This window comes from Salmo trutta, chromosome 19 (genome assembly GCF_901001165.1).
Source record: "Salmo trutta chromosome 19, fSalTru1.1, whole genome shotgun sequence".
Taxonomy (NCBI): domain Eukaryota; kingdom Metazoa; phylum Chordata; class Actinopteri; order Salmoniformes; family Salmonidae; genus Salmo; species Salmo trutta.
The window spans coordinates 40,261,126-40,279,498 of record NC_042975.1 but is presented as its reverse complement, the minus strand read 5'-3'; the positions used below and the strand labels follow the sequence as shown (position 1 = coordinate 40,279,498).

Sequence of the window (18,373 nt, the reverse complement as noted above, 5' to 3'; positions counted from 1 at the left end):
GTTCAAACACTTTAGGATCCTCTCCTTATTAATTAGTGTCTTTGTTAATGACCTGATCAAATGTGTGTCATACAACACATACAGCATCAGTGCCAGATTCTAAGCTTATACTATGCTCAGAACACCTTACCGACATCCCACTAAAACCCAAAGGCCAGATTGGTAGGGATCCCATCTAAGGATACGGAATGGGAAACCGTTCTTGCCTTGAGACAGCAACTATAGAGCAGGTTGACATTTATTGAGATGACTCATGTACTGGAGACAGCTCTGCAGAGTGGTCAATAGCTGGCACAGCCATTAAGTCATAAAATCTAATTTTAAGCCTAAACCTAACCACACTGCTATGCCAAATGCCAAAACCCCCATAAATTAATACCAAAAAAGCTACTTTTTGTTTTCATGAATTTTTACGATACAGACAATTTTTACTTTGCAGCTAAAGCGCTCAGTTCTGCCTCCAGGGAAAGACATGACAATAACCGTCAAACTGCAACTATAGAACTCACAGTCGAGGCAATAGCAGCAACCAATGCAGTACATTTCCCTTTACACCTAAACAAAACATGTTGCTAACAGTTTACTTTCTTATGCATGTGGATTAGTTACCACTTCATAATATCCCAATGTCAGAAGCAAACCCTAGGAGAGCAGTGACCCTGTGAAATTCACTGCCAGATGTCAACTAGACATTTGACTCAAGCCAAGAATAGAGTCAGCTCCAGGCAAGCAGTCAGCTGAAGGACTCCTCTTCCCCTCGATCAATAACTATTGAACATGCCAAAAGCAATCAACACCAATTAATTGTGTGCATGTTGATGAGTATGCAGAGCTTATCAAAACTGTAGGGCTAAGAGAGACAATGCCTCCTGTTTTCCATAATTAGTAATCAAGTACATCAGGCCAATTCATGGTCAAGCACTGCAGCACACTGGGAAAGAACAAACAGGCCTGATTATAAAGCCACTACTACTGCACTGTTCAATGTTGGAGGAGAGTATTTACTTTGTAGTGGAGATTACATTCCCCCAAACTTGATTTTTTTTTCAATGGATATAACTATGCAATCCTTGTAACACGAATTGATAAATATTTGTCAATCTATTAAAACACACGCTTATAAACGGTCTGAGGCAAAAGCTAAATGTTTGGTCAGCAAAGAACAAACCCCAGCAGTGAAACTGGTGGTAAATGCTGAAGATGTGACAATGTTCACAAACTATATACAGTACACAAACACACATATATATTCTTGTCCGCACATGAATGATAAATGAGTCCCCGGGTTAAACGTGGAGCGACAGTCATCAAAGGGCAAATGTTGCCTATCAATAGCAGCCGCTTGTTCCCATGATCAATTTGAAACAGTCACTGACCAGAAACAATAGCCCAGAGACTGTGGCCATTCCCCCCTCCTTTCCTACTCAAAACCAGCATTGGCAATCAATTTTGCTGAACCTGATCCCCTAACCCATTCTGATAACAGCACAACAGTAGCTCTTTCGCCAGGCACTACATTCTCATAAACCCTTGTCTTTTTATGGATTCAACATGCACATATGCAAAAGTCTTAACATCTCAAGTGAATAAACATTAGAAAGAATCCAATAATAACCTTGAGTAGAAAACGTTTTATTTGATTTAATTACATTGTACTAGGTTTACATTCAGACATGCAGTTAGCATGGTCCAGAGCAGTGCAGAACAGCACGGCGAGGGGACATCAGCTGCTAGAGAACAATCGATCAGCCAGCCAGGCCTCTCAGAGACCCTGATGGCTAATTGATGCAGTAAATCCAGTCATTAAGCCCTGGGAGGAGTGCCTGGGAGGGCGTCCAAAGTAAACACCTTGAGTTGTGTAGTCTAGTCGGTCATCGATGGCCATCTCTACAGGACGACAGGAGTAAGTGTAGCAGGATGCCTGGAGAACACAGAGGGGAGGAGAGGAAGAAAGGTTATGGATAAATCACACCGAGTGAGATCATACACTATCGTTCAACAGTCTGGGGTCACTTAGAAATGGCCTCGTTTTTGAAAGAAAACCACATTCTTTGTCCATTAAAATAACATCAAATTGATCAGAAATACAGTGTAGACATTGTTAATGTTGTAAATTACTATTGTAGTTGGAAACGACAGATTTTTATAGAATATCTACATAAGCATACAGAGGCCCATTATCAGCAACCATCACTCCTGTGTTCCAATGGCACATTGTGTTAGTTAATCCAAGTTTATCATTTTAAAAGGATAATTGATCATTAGAAAACCCTTTTGCAATTAGGTTAGCACAGTTGAAAACTGTTGTGAGGATTAAAGAAGCAATAAAAATTGCCTTCTTTAGACTAGTTGAGTATCTGGAGCATCAGCATTTGTGGGATTGATTAAAGGCTCAAAATGGGCAGAATCAAAGAACTTTATGCTGAAACTCTGGTCATTTTGAGCCTGTAATCGAACTCACAAATGCTGATTCTACAGATACTCAACTAGTCTAAAGAAGGCCAGTTTTATTGCTTCTTTAAATCAGAATAACAGTTTTCAGCTATGCTAACTAGAGGTCGACCGATTAATCGGAATGGCCGATTAATTAGGGCCGATTTCAAGTTTTCATAACAATCGGTAATTGGCATTTTTGGACACCAATCATGGCCGATTACATTGCACTCCACGAGGAGACTGCGTGGCAGGCTGACTACCTGTTATGCGAGTGCAGCAACGAGCCAAGGTAAGGTGCTAGCTAGCATTAAACGTATCTGATAAAAAACAATCAATCTAGTTAACTACACATGGTTGATGATATTACTAGTTTTCCAGCTTGTCCTGCGTTGCATATAATCAATGCGGTGTCTGTTCATTTATCATTGAATCCCAGCCTAGTTCGCCAAACGGGTGATTTAACAAGTGCAAAAAAAGCACTGTCGTTGCACCAATGTGTACCTAACCATAAACATCAACACCTTTCTTAAAATCAATACACAAGTATATATTTTTAAACCTGCATATTTAGTTAATATTGCCTGCTAACATGAATTTCTTTTAACAAGGGAAATTGTGTCACTTCTCTTGCGTTCTGTGCAACAGAGTCAGGGTATATGCAGCAGTTTGGGCCGCCTGGCTCGTTGCGAACTGTGTGAAGACCATTTCTTCCTAACAAAGACAGCCAACTTCGCCAAACGGGGGATGATTTAACAAAAGCGCATTTGCGAAAAAAGCACAATCGTTGCACGAATGTACCAAACCATAAACATCAATACCTTTCTTAGAATCAATACACAGAAGTATATTTTTTAAACCTGCATATTTTGTTAAAATAAATTAATGTTAGCAGGCAATATTAAACTAGGGAAATTGTGTCACTTCTCTTGCGTTCATTGCATGCAGAGTCAGGGTATATGCAACAGTTTGGGCCGCCTGGCTTGTTGTGAACTAATTTGCCAGAATTTTAAGTAATTATGACATAACATTGAAGGTTGTGCAATGTAACTGCAGTATTTAGACTTATGGATGCCACCCGTTAGATAAAATACGGAACGGTTCCATATTTCACTGAAAGAATAAACGTTTTGTTTTCGAAATGATAGTTTCCGGATTTGACCATATTAATGACCTAAGGCTCGTATTTCTGTGTGTTATTATATTATAATTAAGTCTATGATTTGATAGAGCAGTCTGACTGAGCGGTGGTAGGCAAGAGCAGGCTCGTAAGCATTCATTCAAACAGCATGTTCCTGCATTTGCCAGCAGCTCTTCGCAATGCTTCAAGCATTGCGCTGTTTATGACTTCAAGTCTATCAACTACCGAGATTAGGCTGGCAATACTAAAGTACCTATTAGAACATCCAATAGTCAAAGGTATATGAAATACAAATGGTATAGAGAGTAATAGTCCTATAATAACTGCAACCTAAAACTTCTTACCTGGGAATATTGAAGACTCATGTTAAAAAGAACCACCAGCTTTCATATGTTCTCATGTTCTGAGCAAGGAACTTAAACGTTAGCTTTTTTACATGGCACATATTGCACTTTTACTTTCTTCTCCAACACTTTGTTTTAACATTATTTAAACCAAATTGAACACGTTTCATTATTTATTTGAGACTAAATAGATTTTATTGATGTATTGTATTATGTTAAAATAAAAGTGTTCATTGTTCATTCAGTATTGTTGTAATTGTCATTATTACAAATATATAAAAATCAGCTTTTTTTGGCCCTCCAATAATCGGTATCGGCGTTGAAAAATCATAATCGGTCGACCTCTAATGCTAACATAATTGAAAAAGGGTTTTCTAATGATCAATTAGCCTTTTAGAATGATCAACTTGGATTAGCTAACACAACGTGCCATTGGAACACCCGGAGTGACGGTTGCTGATAATGAGCCTCTGTACGCCTACGTAGATATTCCATAAAAAATCTGCCGTTTCCAGCTACAATAGTAATTTACAACATTAACAATGTCTACACTGTATTTCTGATCAATTTGATGATATTTTAAATTGAATTTAAGTGACCCCAAACTTTTGAACGGTAGTTTAAATACTGAACAAAAATATAAACACATGTAAAGTGTAGGTCCCATGTTTCATGACCTGAAATAATGCACATAAAGCTTATTCTATCAAATTTGGTGCACAAATTTGTTTACATCTGTGTTAGTGAGCATTTCTCCTTTGCCAAGATAATCCATCCACCTGACAGGTGTGACATATCAAGAAGCTGATTAAACAACATGATCATTACACAGGTGCACCTGAGGAGTATCGCGGTCTGTAATAAAGCCCTTTTGTGGGGAAAAAAAATATTCTGATTGGCTGGGCCTGGCTCCCCAGTGGGTGGGCCTAATGCCCTCCCAGGCCCACTCATGGCTGCACCCCTGCCCAGTCATGTGAAATCCATAGATTAGGGCCTACAGTGGGGGGAAAAGTATTTGATCGCCTGCTGATTTTGTACGTTTGCCCACTGATAAAGAAATGATCAGACTATAATTTTAATGGTAGGTTTATTTGAACAGTGAGAGACAGAATAACAAACAAAAAAAACCGGAAAAACGCATGTTAAAAATGTTATAAATTGATTTGCATTTTAATGAGGGAAATAAGTATTTGACCCCCTCTCAATCAGAAAGATTTCTGGCTCCCAGGTGTCTTTTATACAGGTAATGAGCTGAGATCAGGAGCACACTCTTAAAGGGAGTGCTCCTAATCTCAGTTTGTTACCTGTATAAAAGACACCTGTCCACAGAAGCAATCAATCAGATTCCAAATTCTCCACCATGGTCAAGACCAAAGAGCTCGCCAAGGATGTCAGGGACAAGATTGTAGACCTACACAAGGCTGGAATGGGCTACAAGACCATTGCCAAGCAGCTTGGTGAGAAGGTGACAACATTTGGTGCGATTATTCGCAAATGGAAGAAACACAAAGGAACTGTCAATATCCCTCTGCCTGGGGCTCCATGCAAGATCTCACCTCGTGGAGTTGCAATGATCATGAGAACGGTGAGGAATCAGCCCAGAACTACACGGGAGGATCTTGTCAATGATCTCAAGGCAGCTGGGACCATAGTCACCAAGAAAACAATTGGTAACACACTACGCCGTGAAGGACTGAAATCCTGCAGCGCCCGCAAGGTCCCCCTGCTCAAGAATACATATACATGCCCGTCTGAAGTTTGCCAATAAACATCTGAATGATTCAGAGGACAACTGGTGAAATTGTTGTTGTCAGATGAGACCAAAATGGAGCTCTTTGGCATCAACTCAACTCGCCATGTTTGGAGGAGGAGGAATGCTATGCTGCCTATGACCCCAAGAACACCATCTCCACAGTCAAACATGGAGGTGGAAACTATGCTTTGGGGGTGTTTTTCTGCTAAGGGGACAGGACAACTTCACCGCATCATTTGACGGGGCCATGTACTGTCAAATCTTGGGTGAGAACCTCCTTCCCTCAGCCAGGGCATTGAAAATGGGTCGTGGATGGGTATTCCAGCATGACAATGACCCAAAACACATGGCCAAGGCAACAAAGGAGTGGCTCAAGAAGAAGCACATTAAGGTCCTGGAGTGGCCTAGCCACTCTCCAGACCTTAATCCCATAGAAAATCTGTGGAGGGTGCTGAAGGTTCAAGTTGCCAAACGTCAGCCTCGAAACCTTAATGACTTGGAGAAGATCTGCAAAGAGGAGTGGGACAAAATCCCTCCTGAGATGTGTGCAAACCTGGTGGCCAACTACAAGAAACGTCTGACCTCTGTGATTGCCAACAAGGGTTTTGCCACCAAGTACTAAGTCATGTTTTGCAGAAGGATCAAATACTTATTTCCCTCATTAAAATACAAATCATTTTATAACATTTTTGACATGCGTTTTTCTGGATTTTTTTGTTGTTATTCTGTCTTTCACTGTTCATATAAACCTACCATTAAAATTATAGACTGATCATTTCTTTGTAAGTGGGCAAACGTACAAAATCAGCAGGGGATCAAATACTTTTTCCCCCCACTGTAAGGAATTCATTTCAATTGACTGATTTGCTTATATGAACTGTAACTCAGTAAAATCTCAAATTGTTGCATGTTGCGTTTATAGTTTTGTTCAGTATATTAAGTATTACATCGCTCTTATTTTTCAGAGATGATGAATGCAGAGGGACTAGTCGTATACTGTAGCACAGAGATGATGAATGCAGAGGGACTAGTGGTATACTGTAGCACAGAGACGATGAATGCAGAGGGACTAGTGGTATACTGTACCACAGAGATGATGAATGCAGAGGGACTAGTGGTATACTGTACCACAGAGATGATGAATGCAGAGGGACTAGTGGTATACTGTAGCACAGAGATGATGAATGCAGAGGGACTAGTGGTATACTGTAGCACAGAGATGATGAATGCAGAGGGACTAGTGGTATACTGTAGCACAGAGACGATGAATGCAGAGGGAATAGTGGTATACTGTACCACAAATATGATGAATGCACAGGGACTAGTGGTATACTGTACCACAGAGATGATGAATGCAGAGGGACTAGTGGTATACTGTACCACAGAGATGATGAATGCAGAGGGACTAGTGGTATACTGTACCAGAGATGATGAATGCAGAGGTACTAGTGGTATACTGTACCACAAATATGATGAATGCACAGGGACTAGTGGTATACTGTACCACAGAGATGATGAATGCAGAGGGACTAGTGGTATACTGTACCACAGAGACATTGAGGGATTCGACACCAGGCGAGGGTGCAGGTCTCTGCGAGGTAGGATGGTTAGCAGTGCCTCAATGCATACGCGGCTCCCGAGACAAGTCTTCCCTTTCACCACCTGAGTGGTGAAAGGGAAGGGTGGACTTAGGAAAGTGCAAAGCAATTAAAACACACACACGGTCCATGAACACACACACAGAGAGAAGGACAGGAAACACTTAACCATCAGCAAAAGTGTAGGTTTGGTCATCTGGAAAATGGAACATTTCATGACAGGAGCATGAGAGTTCTCTGCTTTAGCTCCCACTGTGCCAATGAGCTGCTAGCCTTGTGCCACCTTTACCTGCAGAGAACAGACTCTGGTCATCAGCTAGTGAGGACTATGAAAAATAAATAAACCCTAAGAGTCGATGTTTAAAGTTGGCTCTATATACAGTACCAGTCAAAAGTTTGGACACACCTACTCATTCAGGGGTTTTTCTTTATTTTTACTATTTTCTACATTGTAGAATAATAGTGAAGACATCAAAAGTATGATGTAACACATATAGTAACCAAAAAAGTGTTACATTTAAAAACATATATATTTCAAAATATATTTGAGATTCTTCAAAGTAGCCACCCTTTGCCTTCATGATAGCTTTGCACACTCTTGGCATTCTCTCAACCAGCTTCATGAGGTAGTCACCTGGAATACATATCAATTAACAGATGTGCCTTGTTAAAAGTTAATTTGTGGATTATCTTTCCTTCTTAATGCGTTTGAGCCAATCAGTTGTGTTGTGAGAAGGTACGGGTGGTGCACAGAATATAGTCCTATTTGGAAAAAGTCCATATTATGGCAAGAACCGCTCAAATAAGCAAAGAAAAACAGTCCATCATTCATTTAAGACATGAAGGTCAGTCAATACGGAAAATTGTGGCAGTGGCAGAAACCATCAAGCACTATGATGAAACTGGCTCTCATGAGGACCACCACAGGAAAGGAAGACCCAGAGTACCTTCTGCTGCAGAGGATAAGCCCAAATAAATGTTTCACAGAGTTCAAGTAACAGACACAATATCAACTGTTCAGAGGAAACTGCCTGAATCAGGCTTTCATGGCTTTCATGGTTGAATTGCTGCAAAGAAACCACCACTAAAGGACACCAATAAGAAGAAAAGACTTGTTTGGGCCAAGAAACACAAGCAATGGACATTAGACCAGTGGAAATCTGTCCTTTGGTCTGATGAGTCCAAATGTGATATTTTTGGTTCCTACCGCCGTGTCTTTGTGAAAAGCAGAGTAGGTGAACGGATGATCTCTGCATATGCGGTTCCCACCGTGAGGCATGGAGGAGGAGGTGGGATGTGTGGGGGTGCTTTGCTGGTGACACTGTCAGTGATTTATTTAGAATTCAAGGCACACTTAACCAGCATGGCTACCACAGCATTCTGCATCGATACGGCATCCCATCTGGTTTGTGCTTAGTGGGACTATGATTTGTTATTCAACAGGACAATGACCCAACAGACCTCCAGGCTGCGGAAGGGATATTTGACCAAGAAGGAGTGTGAACGAGTGCTGCATCAGATGACCTGGTCTCCACAATCCCCCGACCTCAAGCAAACTGAGATAGTTTGGGATGAGTGAAGGAAAAGCAGCCAACAAGTGCTCAGCATATGTGGGAACTCCTTCAAGACTGTTGGAAAAGCATTCCAGGTGAAGCTGGTTGAGAGAATGCCAAGAGTGTGCAAAGCTGTCATCAAGGCAAAGGATTGCTACTTTGAAGAATCTAAAATCTAAAATAGATTTTGATTCGTTTAACACCAGATTTTTGTTCTGTCGTACAAAAGTCAACAGTCTACTGTGGACAAACATCCTGTTGCACTTATAAGCCAAATTCCAAGTTGCCATGTTTATTAATTGAGAAGACATGAATGGCTCTAGCAACTGTGATTGGACAGTCAACTTATAGGATGCTGGATGATAGCTATAAAATAAATAAACTTTTACCTCTACCATCAGGTAGGCAGATTTCCTTCAGCATCAAGCATCCAGCAAGGCATGCTTACCAACCAGCTTGCCAAAATTTTAGCTTTGGGACATCATCGGGTGTACAAAAGCTACTAAAAGGTATGCACACTGGACACAACGTCGTGAAAACTAAACTTTAAAAAATATATTATCTGAATTTAAACATATTACGCTAATTAGTTTGATGTTTTACTTTTCTGAAGATCCAGACCAGTACCAGTCATCACTTACACGAACTGTTATCCAACCAGCATGTCTGTACGCTTTCAAGACTCTGCCTCCTCCAGGAAGTAAACAATATTTTTCTTCATCCTTTATGGTGAAAATGCCTACTACGAGATTCAACACTATCCTCTAGTGTCCATTTATGATATTGCATGTACATACGTTTAGTCGTCACAAATAGTTTTTTTAAATTGTAATTTTGGTTAAAATTAAATCAATCTAGTGTTTTTCAGTTGTATTATTATACTTTGGGGTAAGTATGCCTCACAGAAGATAATCTTATTTTACCGTTCAATGTTATTTATTTTATCTTTATTTTTCCAGGTTAGTCTCATTGAGATAAACATACATGTTTCAAGAAAGACTTGGCCAAAATAGCAGCAAAGTTTAAAACAGATTTTTACAACATAAAACACTACAGTTTAAAAACATAAATGTACACATTGAACAGACAAAAGTTATTTGGGGAGGTGTGATGCATCAAAACATTGATAGCCCCACTTCATTGCAGTGGTGTAAAGTACTTAAGTAAACATACTTTAAAGTACTACTTAAGTAGTTTTTGGGGTATCTGTAGTTTACTATTCATATTTTTTTACAACTTTTACTCCTCAACATTCCTAAATAAATGTATGTACGTTTTACTCCTTACATTTTCATTGACACCCAAAAGTACTTGTTACATTTTGAATGCTTAGCAGATGTTGAGTGCTTAGCAGGACAGAAAAATTGTCCAATTCATGCACTTATCAAGAGAACATGCCTGGTCATCCTTACTGCCTCTGATCTGGCACACTCACTAAAGACAAATGCTTAGTTTGTAAATTATGTGTGAGTGTTGGAATGTGCTTCTGGCTATCTGTAAATTTAAAAAATAAAAATGAAATTTTGCTGGTTTGCTTAATATAAGGAATGTTTAATGATTTATACTTTTACTTTTGATACTTAAGTATATTTTTTAGCAATTATATTTACTTTTGATACTTAAGTAGATTTAAAACCAAATACTTTTAGACTTTTACTCAAGTAGTATTTTACTGGGTGACTTTCACTTTTACTTGAGTAATGTTTTTATGAAAGTATCTTTACTTTTACTCAAGTATGACAATTAAGTACTTTTCCCACCACTGCTTCATTGTCAACCACAGTTTTTACCCTAGCTTTAAACTCATTCAGAGAGAAGAGCTCCTGTAATTTCATGTCCTTTTGTAGCAAGTTCAAAATGGAGGGGGAAGAGAACTGGAACTCCTTTTTACCCCACTCTGTATGTGCCTTAGGCAAAGTCAACAAAATACAGTTGTGTAAGCAATAGTTGATAGAATGATTGACAGTGAAAACATTTGACAAGGCCCTATCATCTCACTCATCCCAGCAGACAAAGGCAGGCCCTGCTGCAGCAGGTGCTTAAACCACATTGTTGAGTAGTTAAGTGATGAGAGCACTTGGAGGCCAAGGTTCAGAGCTGTTCTGAGAAACTGGTGTGACCTGTCTGACTGCTGATATACAGTCTCATGCAAAGATTAAGGCGACGGGTGTGTGAAGGATGTTCTTTCAGTGCGCCAGTCACTTCGTCACACCCAAGCAAATGCCTCTGGTGTCAAGGAATACAATGTCACTAGGGCAACTGATTTTGAAGTCTCGGGCGAGGCCTCATCATGAGACCAGGTCTAATAGTCAATACGTTTTTCTTTACAGAAGCTCCAATAAAAGTTACACAAGCTAGAGAATGCAGTCTAATTACACTACATGCATAGGCCCAATATAATCACTAGTTCGGTTACATGCTGGAATTTGTCACCGTTTCATATCCGATAGAGAGCTCTATTCTATTTGAAAATACAGTGATGGCAACAATAAGTCAAAGCCTAAGGAAACCAATCACTTGGAATCTTTTTATTATAATAAGTCAAACAGTTTCTACAGGAGCTTCCTAAGTCTTTAGACTTTGAACTGGCACACTTACTACATACTGATCATCGTCAATACAAGACACACCACAAACAGGATGTCACCAACATCAATGGTGTAGTGAAAGAGGAGATCAGCTAATGTACGAGCAGTTTCCTGTCACATTGATCCATTTTGATGAGTGTTCAATGAGCGTTTTCCCCCAGATCTGTAAACCACCAAATCAAAAGCAGTCTAAAAACCGCCAAATCAAAAGCAGTGTAACAGTGCCCCTTTTTCCTAGAACAGGCCGCTCAGCCGTTCACTAACTTCCCACAACTTCTTGGCCACAGCGTCGTCTTTGCCTTTGGCAACCACGTCCTGCGGCGCACAGCAGAAGAAGTAGCGTCCACTCAGGGGCTCGATACCCTCCTGGAGGGCACAGTGGAGAGTGGTCTGGGCACCGGATTCTGGATCCAGGAACAACAGTCTAGCTATTGGCTCGATGATGAATCTCTGCCACAGGCTGCAGTTTCGGGATAGCTCTGTTTTCACTACTCCTACAGGGGGCAAAACATAATAGGTTAAGAAAAAGAATACAGGTGAACTTTCAATGATCCAACACAGGAAAACAAATAACTTTAGCATGTATCCTAGGATGTGTAGAGTGTATAAGGACTCACAGATATACCATTTAATAATCTTGATGGAAATGACCAACCTGGGTGAACACTGTAGCAAGTGACATTGGTACCCTTCAGTCTCTTGGCCAGCTCGTGGTTGAAGAGAACATTGCACAGTTTGCTGTTGCAGTACGCGTGAAAGAACTGCCAGCTGTACCTCCCAGTGCCCAGGTGTTTATTAGTGATAAGGGCATCAAAGTCGATGTTGCCCCAGCGATAGGCCATGGAGCCCAGTGTGACTACACGGCCCCCAGTGCCCTCCTTCAGGCGGTCCAGCAACAGACAGGTCAGCAGGAAGTGGCCAAGGTGGTTGACCCCAAACTCAATACCAAAGCCATCAGCAGTGCGCCCATCCGCCACCAGACCTGAAGGAGAGACCACAGATGGTTCAATAGCCTTTTTCTACTCATGTTTTCTTTTGAATAATATTAAGAGAAAAAAAATATGACCACTAACCAGCATTGTTAATGAGAAGATCCAGTCTAGCCTCGGTCTTCAGGAAGGTCTCGCTGAAAGAACGCACTGCCTGAAGGCTCCCCAGGTCCAACTGCATGTACACCACATCAGTGCTGCCTGTCTCCTGAAATCACTATTTGTTAGGCCTATATTTGCCAGACCTTATTTTCTTGTATTGAAATATTCCAAATGCCTTTGAAAGTAATTGAAATACCCTTAATAGTATTTGAATCCAGGTCTGATATTTACAGGCATACAATATTTTTAAATGATAACGTTACATCTCACTAATGAATATTCGAATACAAATGTGGAATTATTGATTTTTATAAGATTCTTGTACCCTTTTTATATCACTTATAGCAAGTTCTGCTTTCTCTTGGTTTCGGCATGCCATGATTACTCTTGCACCCCTCCTGGCAAGCTCCAGAGCAGTGGCTTTCCCAATGCCAGTGTTGCCACCTATAGGTAGAACACGACATTGACTCAGGGCACATAAAATATCAAAATACCATTCGGAGTTCCAGAGGCAAAACAAACCTGATTAAAAACCCAAAATAAAAAAACGTCATAGAAAGCATGAGACAGACAACACCAAATGAATGTATTATTTAGGTAAATATCCAAAATGTTATCAGACTTACAAAGCAGTCCAACATGTTTACAAAGCAGTCAAACATGTTTAAAGGCTAACAAACTTACCTGTTACTATTACAGTCTTCCCTGCCATCGCTGCATTTCCTTTAAATTTGGAGCTTTTGAAAATAGTTTTAACAAGGAGAATATACACTGCAACTACAACACCAGCTGCAACTAGTAAAGGTAACATTATGTTTTTTTGCACGGTCGTTGGTGTCCCGACTCAAACTCTGCTCGTGGAAGTGCAACCAGTGAATATAACATAGTCAGTTGCGAAGCAGGCTTTTTGTTAGGTTACCTGCCAGAGCTACCTGTCCCACCGGTTCCCTGCTTCCGATTGATCACCGTCAAATATTCTGACCAAACCGGTGTTGATGCGTTTCCCCATTTACTTCTGGAGATCTATACAATTGCGTCGTAGCAGAAAGGAAGAGGAAGAGAGAGGACCAAATCGCCGGAAAATATGTCGTTCTCCAGCAGGGGGCATTTTTTCGTTGTTTTCCCACCAAGCAAGGAGTCTTTGAATTAAGGTCAATGAGAGTGTCGAATTTGGTCGACAAAAAAATGAATGGCTTATTTTCTACGTGAGGTTTATCTAATATAAATGACTTAATCCTTAAATTGTTACACTCTAAAAAGAAAAGATTCCTGGAGTATCCTTTAGGGGTTCTTCAAATTTAAACAGAGGGGGAACACCTTTTAATGGATCCTCAACGGACCTTTTGAAGAACCCTTTGGGGTTAATTTTTTAACTACCCCCCCTCCCCAGTTATTAGTTTTATTAATAATAATAATAATACACATAACAACAATAACACTATATTTTAGTTTTCAGTGTTTATTATGATTTTAGTGGCAAAGCAGAATAAAAAAAATCAAAATATGAGGTAAACTCCCAGCAAGTCCAATGTGTATATCCTCTGGTGTGGTGATATTAATGTGTTTATGCTCTCTGTATCCATAACCAGAATGATTTTGCAGTGCATGGTGATAGAACAGGTTTTCTGTTATATTCATCAGAGGTGTAGGGAGGGTGAAGTCTGTGAATCCAAAAAATAGTAATTGTACAGATGATTAACAAAACATGCACATGACAGAATTCATACCTTGGTTTTTGTGGTGAATGTGAATGAAGAAAACTGTTTTGGTCATGGTTTTCATACACATACCTTGTCCATAATGTAGAGGCCTATGGGATATTCATTGAAGAGGTAGAACCTTTTGGGGCCATTTTCAGTGCCAAGAACCCTAAGGTTCTTCAAAGAACTTTGAGGATCTTAGAAGAACCCTAGCTGAACCCCTAATTTTTTGAATGTACAAGTGTACTGACACGTGACATGCCGGCAAGTTTGAGAAAAAACACTTTATGGGAAATGTTTCCAGATGGCTCATGGCATTAGGGCTAGTAGCATAGTATCTCTCTCCATTTAATACAGGTGATTGACGTCAACAACCCTCATCGAATATTTAAAAATGGGATTACAATAATGAGATGTATCCACCAATTCAAAGAAAGGATAAGCGGGAGCTGGACAGCCCGCTGTGCCGCTTTGTGGACAACGTCTCCCATATTTAGGGAGGAGAGACATGTATCTTGTCAGTATATCTATGGTCTTAGTGTACCTGACACAACCTGTTCTTCTTATGTGGGTTTTTTTATAGCTGACTACAACCTGAAAAGGTTGATTGCTCCCCACTACTGGATGCAGAAAATAAAAAGAGGAGGAAGAAGATCATCACACAAATAATAAGAAGTAAACCTCAGTAATTCAAATACACAGTAAGTATTTTTTCACTAGGACTCTGAGGGTTTCTAGATCCTGCACTTGGCGAATGGCACCCACAGCACAAGACTGCAGAGCCTCCACCATGACGACCAACACACTCCCACTTTCTTTCACTCTTTTCGCCGCCTAGGAGACACGCTGGACAGTGCTTAGCCTGGCGATCTCTTCCCTTTTCACCTTAAGAGGGCACTCAGGGGACTCGTGCATGTTCCCCACCACAATTCCAAAAATCGTTGTCCTCTTCTATTTTAGCAAAATGATGAGTCATATCCAGTTTCCTAAAAACACTTGATACATGTCCAAACGCTTTACAGTTTGTACATTGCAATACCCTGGGAACAAATGCTCTCACACAATAATTCATATAGCCCATCTTAAGAGACTCTTCATCTAAAAACAGTTGCACAGACATACTATCCTCCTTTCTTCCACTGACCATACGAGACAACCGACGAACACCTACTACTCCAGGAATTTCTCTTCATCGTCTCAACCTCAACTTCCCCACTGACCCCAGAAATCACTCCCTTAATTGGTGCCCTGCTCTGAAAATTGAAGCAAGTCACCCCTTTCTCCATCATTCTGGTGTGGCCCAACGCGTGCTCCTTTTGATGTTCCAATACACAGAAAGTCAAAACAATTCCACTTCTGGTTACCCTCATGGACTCCCCAGACCCAATGCTTTCTTTACCATCCTTGAAACATCAAACGGATCCCCCAGGTACATCTTCTTATCAATAAACCGCACTCCCACTACATACTGACTCGTTTTCCACTGTAATTTTAGCTCTCTTTATCTGATCTTTAGCGACAGTACTCCATCCAGTATTTTTATCAGTTTTGTCACTCCCATTTTTGCTAGCGCCATCAGACTCAAATTCGACCTCCGCTTCCACCATTTCCTCCTCGTTTGTCTCTCCTCGTTTTCGTCAACACCACACTGACACAACCTGCCTGACCGTGTCTACACTTCTGCGACTTATCATCACATTGAAAAGATCTAGACGCACAAAATTTGCATTGTGGTCTGAGGTCTGATTGTGTTCAAATCTGGCTGACCAGGAGGTGGTCAGGAACGCATTGTGTGCGGATGTCTCCTAAATCTGGACTCAGGGAGTCTACATGCATGTAGCAAAAAGTAGGCCTTGGTTTTGTAATCTAGGCTTCTCGAACTCAGCAGGGTATTACGTATCTCACCTGGTGTTGAGAACAATAATGAATAGGCCTATCTAGTCTGCTGTGTAAAGCCTTGTAGACTTTTCATCAAACGTACATTTCACTAGTAGCCTACAGGGTGCACTTAAAGACTCGGCATACCTGCCAAAATTTGAACTCTATTGAATCTCTGCACTACAAATTTGACTTTTCACCTACTACCAAAAACTTAAACTGAATGGAACAGATATCCACATTTCCAGCATTGAGTTGGACTTTAATACATATCTGTTAAAAATTATTAGGAAAAGCAACACATTTTCAGGATGTTCCCACCACCCACAAAATCTCACATCATAAAATCTAATCTCATCTAATGTAATGTTTCGCCTACAGGCTACACATAGGCTGCATTTACACAGGCAGCCTAATTCTGATCTTATTCTTCTTCTTTGAATTTCTATTGGCAGTCTAAATCCAAAGAGGTGTATTCCCGCCACCTACTGGGTGGGGTAAAAACTGAGAAACTTTAACACAGTAAAAAAAGGGAATAGGGGAAGGGTGAAAAAAAATACTCATAATATGCTTAAGCTCATATTGTCTAAGCCCCCCAAAATAAATAACAATAAAAACTCAAATCAATGTACTCCTTCAGTCAGTTTCAAATGTCTACTCAGATCACTACACAGGTTTTGGGGCCTGAGAGGGGGGAGTATCTTCTGACAGTATTCCATTTACGTCATTTAGCAGACGCTCTTATCCAGAGCGACTTACAAATTGGTGCATTCACCTTATGATATCCAGTGGAACAACCACTTTACAATAGTACATCTATATATTTTTTGGAGGAGGGGGAGGGTGGGGGGGGGGGGGGGGGTTAGAAGGATTACTTTATCCTATCCCAGGTATTCCTTAAAGAGGTGGGGTTTCAGGTGTCTCCGGAAGGTGGTGATTGACTCCGCTAACCTGGCGTCGTGAGGAGCTTGTTCCACCATTGGGGTGCCAGAGCAGCGAACAGTTTTGACTGGGCTGAGCGGGAACTGTGCTTCCGCAGAGGTAGGGAGGCGAGCAGGCCAGAGGTGGATGAACGCAGTGCCCTTCTTTGGGTGTAGGGACTGATCAGAGCCTGAAGGTACAGAGGTGCCGTTCCCCTCACAGCTCCGTAGGCAAGCACCATGGTCTTGTAGCAGATGCGAGCTTCAACTGGAAGCCATCTGCAATGTTTCAGATCTAATAACCTTTTTGCTGCTTTCACGATGATATCCAATTTCTTCGATTTTTATTAGTTTGTCCTTACAATTAATCACCTGAGCAATGAACGCAACAAAATCCATCCTCTTCAGCATTAGTATTTCAGGATCTTTGATCTGCTGAATGACATCAACAGGCTGCTGGTCATCCACTGCCATAGCTTCGTCATATCTACTCTCTCCTTCAACAATTTTCACTGCCTCCAAATAGGAGACCTGATCGACAGCCCTGATCCTCGCTACATTGACAAGTTTCACCCTGACAGGGCACTCAGTGAACTCTGAAACATGAAATTCTTATCTTTTCCCAATAATTGGTCTTTTGACCTATCAGATCTGCTCTTGACCCTTTGCTAAGCCACGCACCAAAATGTTGGGCAACCAATCGCAGCTAGCAACTGTCGTCGAGTCCAATCACCTAGGACAAACTCACGTTTGAAACATTTGAAAGCACAGCATTTTTAAACGGGCGGCAGATAGCCTAGCTGTTAGAACATCGGTCCAGCAACCGAAAAATCACTGGTTTCAATAAAGCTGAAAAATATGCCCTTGAGCAAGGCACTTAACCCTAATTTTCTCTAGGGGTGCCGTTCTACTATGGCTGACCCTGTAAAGCAACACATTTCACCGCACCTATGCGGTATGTGACAATAAAACATCATATATATTTTTATTTTAAACCCAGAGGCGCAACATTGCGAGACTTCCAGGAGTGCTTGCAAAACAGATCAAGCAGACCAGGCCCGGGGGTTTGGGGTTTGAGAAGTCAATGAGAGAAGTGAAAAATCTGTTTCCTGATTAGCATGGGGTAGTCTGATTAGAAGGGGGAGTTGGGCTTCCTGGGAACATCTTGTCCGAGGTTGCAACAGTAACCAAGGGGGGCGGGGCTTAGCAAAGGGTCAATTGGGAAAAATATTCTAATTGGGCTGCCTGTGTAAACACAGCCTTAGACAGACTCAAAATACCTACCAAAGCATCTCTAAAGCCTGTTGGGGCTAGGGGGCAGTATTTGCACGGCCGGATAAAAAACATACCCGATTTAAACTGGTTACTACTCTT

The 18,373-nt window shown here is 40.9% G+C and overlaps 1 protein-coding gene and 1 long non-coding RNA gene across 4 annotated transcripts; both read right to left on the bottom strand.

Annotated features, from left to right (window-relative positions):
• Positions 1–1,616: 1,616 nt before the first annotated feature.
• LOC115153708 (uncharacterized) lies at positions 1,617–9,354 on the bottom strand. 2 transcript variants are annotated; one of them, XR_003867744.1, is made up of 3 exons: positions 9,212–9,354; positions 7,439–7,558; positions 1,617–1,921 (listed from the first exon to the last, which is right to left on the bottom strand). It is a non-coding gene; the product is annotated as an uncharacterized LOC115153708 (long non-coding RNA). The 2 variants fall into 2 exon arrangements; XR_003867743.1 differs by lacking the exon at positions 9,212–9,354 and having other exon boundaries at positions 7,218–7,472.
• Positions 9,355–11,335: 1,981 nt separating this feature from the next.
• LOC115154580 (dehydrogenase/reductase SDR family member 13) lies at positions 11,336–13,572 on the bottom strand. 2 transcript variants are annotated; one of them, XM_029700951.1, is made up of 5 exons: positions 13,421–13,572; positions 12,827–12,945; positions 12,484–12,607; positions 12,066–12,392; positions 11,336–11,904 (listed from the first exon to the last, which is right to left on the bottom strand). In XM_029700951.1, exons 2-5 carry the CDS (start codon positions 12,878–12,880, stop codon positions 11,645–11,647), a joined length of 765 nt encoding a protein of 254 aa, XP_029556811.1. In that variant the 5' UTR covers positions 12,881–12,945; positions 13,421–13,572; the 3' UTR covers positions 11,336–11,644. The 2 variants fall into 2 exon arrangements, with proteins under 2 accessions (XP_029556811.1, XP_029556810.1); XM_029700950.1 differs by lacking the exon at positions 13,421–13,572 and adding an exon at positions 13,186–13,403.
• Positions 13,573–18,373: the final 4,801 nt, after the last annotated feature.